The sequence below is a fragment of the Triticum dicoccoides genome, chromosome 5A, assembly GCF_002162155.2.
Source record: "Triticum dicoccoides isolate Atlit2015 ecotype Zavitan chromosome 5A, WEW_v2.0, whole genome shotgun sequence".
Classification (NCBI taxonomy): domain Eukaryota; kingdom Viridiplantae; phylum Streptophyta; class Magnoliopsida; order Poales; family Poaceae; genus Triticum; species Triticum dicoccoides.
The window spans coordinates 660,168,997-660,177,854 of NC_041388.1; the positions used below are offsets into that span (position 1 = coordinate 660,168,997).

An 8,858-nucleotide genomic window follows, 5' to 3' on the forward strand; every position below is an offset into this window, starting at 1 on the left:
CCATGCGATGCGATGCGCCAGTGTGGGGCTGCGGGCAACGGAGCGAGGCGAGGGGCCGGTCAGCGGCGACGCGAGTTTTGGACTGGCGGGAGAAAACGAAGGAGGGCTTTGGGCACGGTTGACCGTCTGAGGAGGTCAACGATGGCTTGCAGGAGCGCGGGCGACGACCGGAGGTAGGGTCGACTTGGGGTGGGTCAAGGGGAAGTGTACAGAAGGAGAAGAAGGGAGGAGCGGTGGCGCCGTTTTTCTCGATCTGGGGAGAGAAAAAAGGATCAGGAGGCACGATTCAGTTGGAATCGGCCCGAAAATTAGGGAGCTGCGAACGGAATCGAGGGTGCGGTTGTTTCCCTCATACGGGCGTGGGAACGGCAGAGTTTTTGTTCGCCCTAAACATGTTCTCTTGTTTAATAGTAGTGTAGAAAAAGAATATAATTTAGGACAAGCCTTAGGTGTCTTCTAAAGTACTCCATCCGTCTCAAAATAAGTGAGTCAACTTTGTACTAACTTTGTTACACTAACTTTGTATTAAAGTTAGTATAAAGTTGACTCACTTATTTTGGGACGGAGGGAGTATCACAGTAGAGTCTGATAAGTAGCATATCTGGTTGCTAACATCATCAGGTTCATGTAGCCCCTGCACTGTACTAGCCAGATCACTTTGCTAGCTTTATGTGTGTGAGTGAGTGAAGAATGGTAATGCTAAGCACCGTGTGGGTGACAGTCCAAGAAGAATGGTACCGCCTGCCTCCATTTAAAAGTACAATTGCTAACTACTCCTTCCGTATCAAAATATAAGACGCTTTTATAGGATAGTTTAGCCAACAAAACGTCATATATTTTGGTACTGAGGTAGTAGTATAGCACAGAGATCATTTCAAACATAACCATATAAGGATAAATGGTTCTCAGATACAGGGCAGTAGCACCCCGATCACGTGATGATCCAGTTATCTCTACTATTAAAATCTACTGTTAAAGGCGAATGGGTGTGTCATTGTATATATCTAGATCCAAAAACACGCATAATCATATGCCTGCCAACGTCACATGTAAAATGCATAATCTTAAACCCGTATAAGCGATGGCATGCTCCAGAAAATTCTATTATACAACATCCTGAAAGCACAGTATAGAAAATCGATAGAGTATGCCTGGACCCATACACAAGAACACAAAGTCAGCATTGTTCCCCACCTGGCTCGTCTGCAACCGAGCAATCTGACATCCTCAACTCAGCAAATAACTCACTTGCTAAACGATCTGGACTCCAGATCACTAATTACATAACATTCTCACTAATCCACATTGAGATATGACAAAAACAGTTAGAACTGCTACTCAAGAAATGCATGCAGCTCCCTGTTCTTCTTGATGACGCCCTTGTCGCTGACCATCCAAAAGCTTCCTCATACCCTCCTTCAAGGAAACATAAGAATGATTCAGGATCAGAATATTTTATTATCATTGGTCACTCAAATGTTATGTGCGTAAATCAAAATAATCAACTTTGATCCATCAACATAGTTTCTTTTATCGAAAGCTCCAGCCAGTACAGCTTAAATGTCCTCATATTGGAGACTAGCATGTTTCCATTTCATAGTTGCATTCCATTATAAAAAAACTGATCATACAAGAAGAAATGTGTGCCTGAGGAAAACTTCCATGGTTCATGCACAAGCTCAGTCATGTAAAATGGACAATCCACTTGTGTTCAAGAAAAAATCTGATCCACTAAGTAACATTCTTTTAAAAACAAGTATTAACAAACTCAAGCATAAGTTTAAGAAAAAATGATATTGTGCAAAGTATATGAAAAGAAAATTGCATATACATAACTTCAGCAAAAACAATCTCATAAGCTTGAGGTTCACAGCTCAAAGGTAGGCAGTGAAAAATTACCCAAATTTAAGAAACAGTAAGCTAAAAATCCAGGTTTTGTAATAATATTTCAGGACAATAAAGTGGTCAACATGGTAACAAGGCTAGACACTTTCAGCTCTGATACATGTTTTATACTTTTGTAGGTATTAAACACCATGTAATATTAGTCCATTAAATTGGCTACACAAGTGATTGCAAGACATCTTAAGGAAAGTAGTATTATCTAGTCACTTAACAAGTACTCCCTCCGTAAACAAATATAAGAGCGTTTAGATCTTATTATACTAATTAACACAATCCCACGATTATACAAAACAGTGCAATGCATCGTGCATATAGCGAAACTATGTAACCTCAACAAAAGCAATATACAAATCATCTAAAGGCCAAAAGGCAAACCTTGCAAGGTTATCAGTGAGAGCAGGGAATATGGGCGGCCAAATCATTGTAAGAGGATGGATATCACCCAAATCCAGTTCTTCTTCTGTCATATCATACACTTTACGCAACTGCCTACACTTGACATCTAAGTGAAGTGCGCATTGGCCCATCTCCAAGAACACAAACTCAGCATAGGACCCCACATGGTTTATCCAGAGAGGAGCAATGGGCTCATCCTCAACCTCACAACCTGGAATCCTCAAATTAGCAACCATGTCACGCAAAGAAATGGTGTCCACCAGCAACCAGTTGTCCCCCTTGTGGAGCCAGATGTCAAGCTGAAGATTCTTAGCATGGATGAGATACACATCAGAAGCATCATGAGCCGGTGCCAACATGGTATCTCTATCGCCATACTCCACCCCATGTGGGAGCTGAACCGTGGAGATGCTTGAGGTAGTCAAATCAAAGAAATCAATGCTGTTCTGTGTGCTCGCTATGTAGATTTTATTGTTGGCGAGCACAGCTTTTGGTTCCCATTCCGGATCAAGAAGTTGGTCTTTGTCGAAGGTAAGACATGTGCGCCACACACCATCACCATGTCGCAACATATTTACGTGCACCGTATATTTTGTTCTCTGCATGTTAGCCACAAGCAACACATGAAAGTAGGACACACTGTCGGCTTCTTCCACCAAGAGCATACTATAGTAATAATCGTCCTGGATTTGGATGTGTGGTAATGGTGGGACGACAGCCAGGCCTCTCTCAGGACATAATGGACTGTGCACCCGACTTGTGAAATTGTTGTCGTTGACCAGGTTGTACAAGCTGATGAGGACTCTGCCTTTCCGGGAGCAGCGGAAGTTGGCCGGGGCGCCGTGGTAGAAGCCCCAACTGTAGCTCTGCATAGTGCGGATGACGGTCGAAAGCTCTGGGGGCTGAGGTAGCATCGGGATGAAGCGAATAGAAGCCATGTTATAATCCTTCCTGTTCTCGATGTAGAAGCCGAGGAGGCGGGGTGGGTGGCGCTCGTGGAAAAGGCGGAGGAAGGCAGGTTCGGAGGCATGCTGGTACCAGCGCTTGCAGATGAGGGCGGCATGGACGAGGGTGGTTGGGAAGCCGACGCGGATGATGATCTCCCTGAGGAGGTTGTCGTCGTCGAGCACCTTGGATACCTTTTCAGCACATGCAGACATCACATAAGAATCATTCTTGGAGACCAACAAATGTTGATAACCTTCTCCAAACGCCCATGATGAGAAGTACTAACAAACAATCAAGAATAAGATGGCACGAACCTTGCTGGCGTGGTCAGTTTCTAGCATTGTATCAACACAAAATTGCTGAACCTCCTTCAGCTCCCAAGGTTTCGCTTTATCAGACTTTTCTTCTGAAATTCTTCGCTTTTTATCTACGCTTCCAAATGCTCGATCACTGCAATTCTATCATTATCATGATTAAGTTAGATGATGCTTAGATTGTTGTTGATAAGGTAAGCATGGAGGCATTAAAACATATGAAACTTGTCAAAGTATTTTTTTTCTTCTGGATCAGCATACCACTTGAGATGGCTTTGCAGGATATTTTGTGTCTAAGTCATCAGTTTGGCCAATGTTAGGAGAGATGCTCGCGACAATAGCAGGATCTGAGACCTATTAATTTAAATTATTCAGTGTTAGAAACTTTCTCAAAACTATACCCGCAACCTGTCCTGACAATAGAAGGCCGAAAAATATGTGCTTACCTTCATCTCAGAAGCTTCATATGGCGATCTGAATACTTCGGAAGGCACATTACCAAAAGCCGGTAAAGATCTGAGCCCATCAGTATTTGCAAGTATCTTAAAACCACTATCTACTGTATTAACAGCAAGCAGATTGCCTTCTTTATTGAACCTTAATCGTGGAAAGCTCTGTTAAAATTTACAGGAGGTTAGATTACCAAACGGAGAAAAAAGGTTGAAAAATAAAATAGGGAACAAAAACTCACTGGCAAGCCTCCACCAGCTTCAATGCAGGTAAGCATGTTGGTGTTATCGACATCCCAAAACATAATTTGGTTATCTTCGCCAGCAGCTAAAATGTGATTCCGAGCTGTATCAAACTGCACGACACCCTGCGCTACACCAAATGGTTTTTTACGGAATCCAGAATATGACCTCTCGACAGATCCTTCAATTTGGTTCCACTCAACTAAATGTGTGTCCCCCTCTTTGCTTGTTCCGCAAGAGAACAACCTTCAAATCGACAACAAGTAAATATTACATCAATGATAACTCATCAATGATAACTCGAAACACTTCTAGCGAGCAAAATAACACATCTATGTTTACCTAGTGCCATCGGCACTATTGAGAATTGCACCACACCATTTTCCTGGAACATCAAAGTCCAGCTTAGTTCCCAGATACTCATAAAGCCATGTCTTCATTTTCCCATCAAGGGAAATTGAGAAAATAAACTGCAGGGTACACAATAAAATTATGTATCAGTACACCAGATAAAGGCTGATGTGCTTGAAAAAACTATGCATTCATAAATCTCTCTCAGAGTACAAAATACAAGCATCGTCCTCATGATGGCTCGTACTGCCTCACTTCGATTATACTTGAGTAAACTTTTGAAGCATGGACTAACGAGCAACCATCTATATCCGTTGCATTCTGAGATGTTAATGCGTAAATATTGTGTTCAGACAGCACACACCTTAACCTCGTCTATGTGATGAGGGCAAATAGAATACACAGGTGCCTCATGCCCTTCAAACGAATAAATTTTCTGCCCATGCATGTCCCAGACCTACAAAATGGGAAGGAAGTTACGGCAGACCAGGCTGGGCGAAAAGGAAATAGATGATAACCATTTAAGTCATGTCAGATACCTTTATCAGCTTGTCATCTCCGCAAGTGACAACATAAAGTTGCTTACGTGACCGAGAGAAAACTATGTCATTAACTCTTCCAGAATGAGCCTCAATCTGACATGAAGAATGAATGGGTTAGTAACAACAGTCATTTAATATAATGACATGTAACATCTATATAATTGAAGTTCAAAGGCAATTAGAAGAACAAACCTCTACAAATTGATATGTTTCATTTGGATGCCGGTATGCATGCAGATGGATCAAATGCTTTGTAAATGCAACACCTAAAAGAAAAGAAAAAGTATGCTTAAACAACAATGGAGCACCATACGAACAACATATGAATGCAATATAGAGTTACTGGGTGAAGACTGAAATATTAACACTAACCAATCAAGTCTCCATCAGGGCTCCATGTAACTCGATTAATGGCCATGGAAGAGTCTTTAGCCATGACACCCTTCTCTCATACAAGATAAAACAAGAGGCACATATATAATATCAGAACATGTAGGTTTGCAAACAAAGTACATGACTACAAGTAAAAGAAAAGAGGAGCAGATTACATACAGAAGTTTAACTTGTGCTCAGTTACCTGAAATTGTGTTGAACATGCTTGCATGTCCCAAATTTCGAAGGGCTTTGTGAGCAGCCTCTCACGCATACTGATCTCCCAGAGTGTAAATTCACCATTAGCAGATCCAACTATTTGAGCAGTAAACATGACAAGAAAATCAATTAGCTGTTGAAATCCGAACATTCACGCCCAAATCACATGAAATACCTTTTATACTTGCAAAGTTGCAACTGCATTTGTTTTTTCTGATATAGTAAATTAGCAACCTTGACCATACCTAGTCGTAGCGTATGACGAGAAGGATGAAAGTCCATGCTAGTTACATTAGATCCCTGTGATAGCGTGCAAGCTACTTTCATAGGAAGGTCATCCAGTGATCGTGAAGGTTGAGGAATATGTCCAGTGGGACTCAGTTTCTCCATCAGATGATCCGATTCTGTAATTTTATGGTCTATTATTGTTGGGCATTTTCATCAGGGAAACCGATTGATAAATAATGCAATATAACTATATAAGTATAGAACTGAGGTCACAAATCACATCGACATATATTAGGCTCCCTTTGGTTCATAGGATAGAAAAAATGCAGGAATAGGAAAACACAGGAATAAAATAGAAATCCGGTGGAGAACAAAGGAGTGAAAAACATATGAATTTTTCCAAGTTGGTCATTAGGTTTGTAGTAAAGGTAAAAAATTAACGAGTCTAACTAAAGTGAATAAATTGGCCTAACAAATTTGTGTATCGATAAACAAACTTGCCTAACAACATAATACGAACATGTCTTATTTACTCAATAAATGGACCCATCTATTTCATGTTAACCATAAATGGAAGTGGATTGAACCAAAAGAACCAACTCATGGACCCTTTGACGAAAAAAGGAAAAGAAAAAATAAACAACTCATTTAGGCACCCACACAAACAGTCAAACTAGAGCACAAGCTGGTTGTCCAAATGAGCCTCCTGTAATCGCGGTGTAGAGAAGACTTTGTATTTGTAACCATCTGTTGGTGTTTGGAACGGCTTCTAGCAACTGAGATATTGTAATTGGTACATGGTGTATATAAAGTCTCAGGAACGCCCATAACATCAACAAAGCATAGGCATAACGCTCTTGAATATATCCACACAACGATACATCAACGAAGAGATAGCCAAAATTCATTTTGGCACTGCAGTCTAAAGCAAATTTTGTAACCACGGCTCTTGCATATGACTCAACCTGGGATTGGGGCGGGTTCGCGTGGGTCCAAATGGTTGTTTTTTTGTGTGGTTCTCAAACGGCAATGGTTCAAACGGGTTCAGCTAGAAAGTCATCTGAACTGGAGAGGGTTCAGTAGATTACTGACTATGTTGCGTAGATACTTTCGGAAGCACACGTATCCAGCCAGATACTGCCCCGATATGCGGATACTGCCCTGATACGTGTCCTGTAAGTATCCTTTTGTGGGCATACTGGTGCAATACATTTTGGATACTGATATGCGTGTGAGTGTGATGTGAGAATTATGAATGTGATTACCTTGTTTGTTAAGCAATTTTATTGATACATCATCCATCGAAGGAAAATGAATGAATCATTGAATGAAGAACTACAATATTTTTTGAAGACTCCATTGATTACATTGTAAGCATGATGTATCTAACCATTTCATTTGTTATTAGTATTTACTGCTGTACTAATTTACTACGTTTTGATGTAATGTTTCCATTTGGAAGGTCAGATGATCTAAAGGAAACCTGGAATATTTGCTGGAAGACTTCATCAATTCAACAAAAAGGTAACGCTTCCTATCAAAACCCCTTATTGTTTTAATTTTTAATAATTAAGATCTATATACAAACTTATCCCTGTATCCTAGTTTTTAAAGAAAAATTGATGTATCAGGTGTATCCCTTTATCACATATCCGATACGTATCCAAGTATCCAGGCAACATAGATTAACTATCTGGTGTGCTGCGGCCTGATCCCAAACTGCACATCTGGAGATACTAAAGCTCCATTTGAGGTCATCTTGCATCAGCCTGCCGATACTATGCTAAAATGAGAAGTAGTGTGATGTTGCTACCATGCTGAAATGCAATTCTTTCACTTTGTATGGTGCTGCTATCTTGTATGGGTAACTAGTGATTCTATTGTACCTAGGAAGATAATGAAATTTCTGCTGGTATTAAATTCTGATGCACCGGATCCATCATGTGCCATTAGTTTCATGAGTTTCTAACCATGTTTTTTTCTCTAACCATCTTAAGAGACTTCCTTCCTTGCTGGCACATGTGGAATGCTGATATGTGTAGGAATAAAAGATAATTCTGTTTTCCATGTCAAGAAATAATTGTTCTTCTATGCCGAACATTTATTTTCGGCAGGTTTGTCGATTGTCAACAGATCTATGCTTACCATCATGTAGTACTATTGATTGTGGGCATGGCTAATTTGAAGATACCTTTCGCCGTCGCCGTCACTCTCTACTGCAGTGCCTTAAATCAGATTTTTATTATCGCCATATTTTTTATTATTAATACATGGAGATGCTCCAGAACACTTTCATTATATTTTTCCTTTTGTTGTGAAAATATTGTGCTGCATCTGGAAATACCATGTGAGGAAAATTTAGTATATTGCACCTTATTTTAGATTCTTCTTTTATGTGCCGTACTGCACTCAGTGAAGGGTTCATGTAGAATTATATGGAAGGGAAATGTCCACTGTATGGACAGCCATACTCATGACTCAGTTATGGAAATTATCATACGAGTTAGTTAGCTGACCAGTGTCACTCTGAGCTCTACCGTTTGGCGGGAGTCGTGCACAGCTTTGTTGGGCATCCAAGGTTTCTAAATGGAGAATAGATTGAGTTGAAATCACAAATGTGAAATGGATTGGGCGGATTGGAGTCTAGACGCTTATCAGTGGATTGAGTTGGTATGGTATGGGAGTGAGATGATTTGTACATGGGTGTGGTTTGGCTTCGGTGCAGTGCAGGCTTGTCCCCATTCCCAGGTTGACATACAATGAAATTTAGATGAGATTTTTTTCTAAAGGAAGCACAAGCATGCCTATCATATGTACATAGGAGAAAGGGTGAAGAGACCCATACACAGCTGACTTGATGTATAAATTGATGATTCCATTGCAGCTATGGA

At 40.6% G+C, this 8,858-nt stretch overlaps 1 protein-coding gene across 1 annotated transcript; it reads right to left on the reverse strand.

The window, feature by feature from the left end:
* Positions 1 to 2,225: 2,225 nt before the first annotated feature.
* Positions 2,226 to 6,093, reverse strand: LOC119298338 (protein TPR1-like). The gene is made up of 12 exons (XM_037575780.1): positions 5,985 to 6,093; positions 5,726 to 5,835; positions 5,521 to 5,590; positions 5,341 to 5,414; positions 5,146 to 5,241; positions 4,971 to 5,063; positions 4,598 to 4,725; positions 4,255 to 4,501; positions 4,010 to 4,177; positions 3,825 to 3,917; positions 3,564 to 3,707; positions 2,226 to 3,440 (listed from the first exon to the last, which is right to left on the reverse strand). The coding sequence occupies exons 1-12, from the start codon at positions 6,064 to 6,066 to the stop codon at positions 2,226 to 2,228; spliced, it is 2,520 nt and encodes an 839-aa protein (XP_037431677.1). The 5' UTR covers positions 6,067 to 6,093.
* Between the last annotated feature and the right edge of the window lie 2,765 nt (positions 6,094 to 8,858).

What these genes read in the sequence shown, in the direction of transcription:
- LOC119298338 (XM_037575780.1), bottom strand. Translation starts at nt 6,066, where the DNA reads ATGAAAGTAGCTTGCACGCTATCACAGGGATCTAATGTAACTAGCATG. An exon ending in TCGTCATACGCTACGACTAG is followed by an intron (nt 5,836 to 5,984) that starts GTATGGTCAAGG and finishes CTGCTCAAATAG; the next exon opens with TTGGATCTGCTAATGGTGAA. An exon ending in ATCACATAGACGAGGTTAAG is followed by an intron (nt 4,726 to 4,970) that starts GTGTGTGCTGTC and finishes TGTACCCTGCAG; the next exon opens with TTTATTTTCTCAATTTCCCT.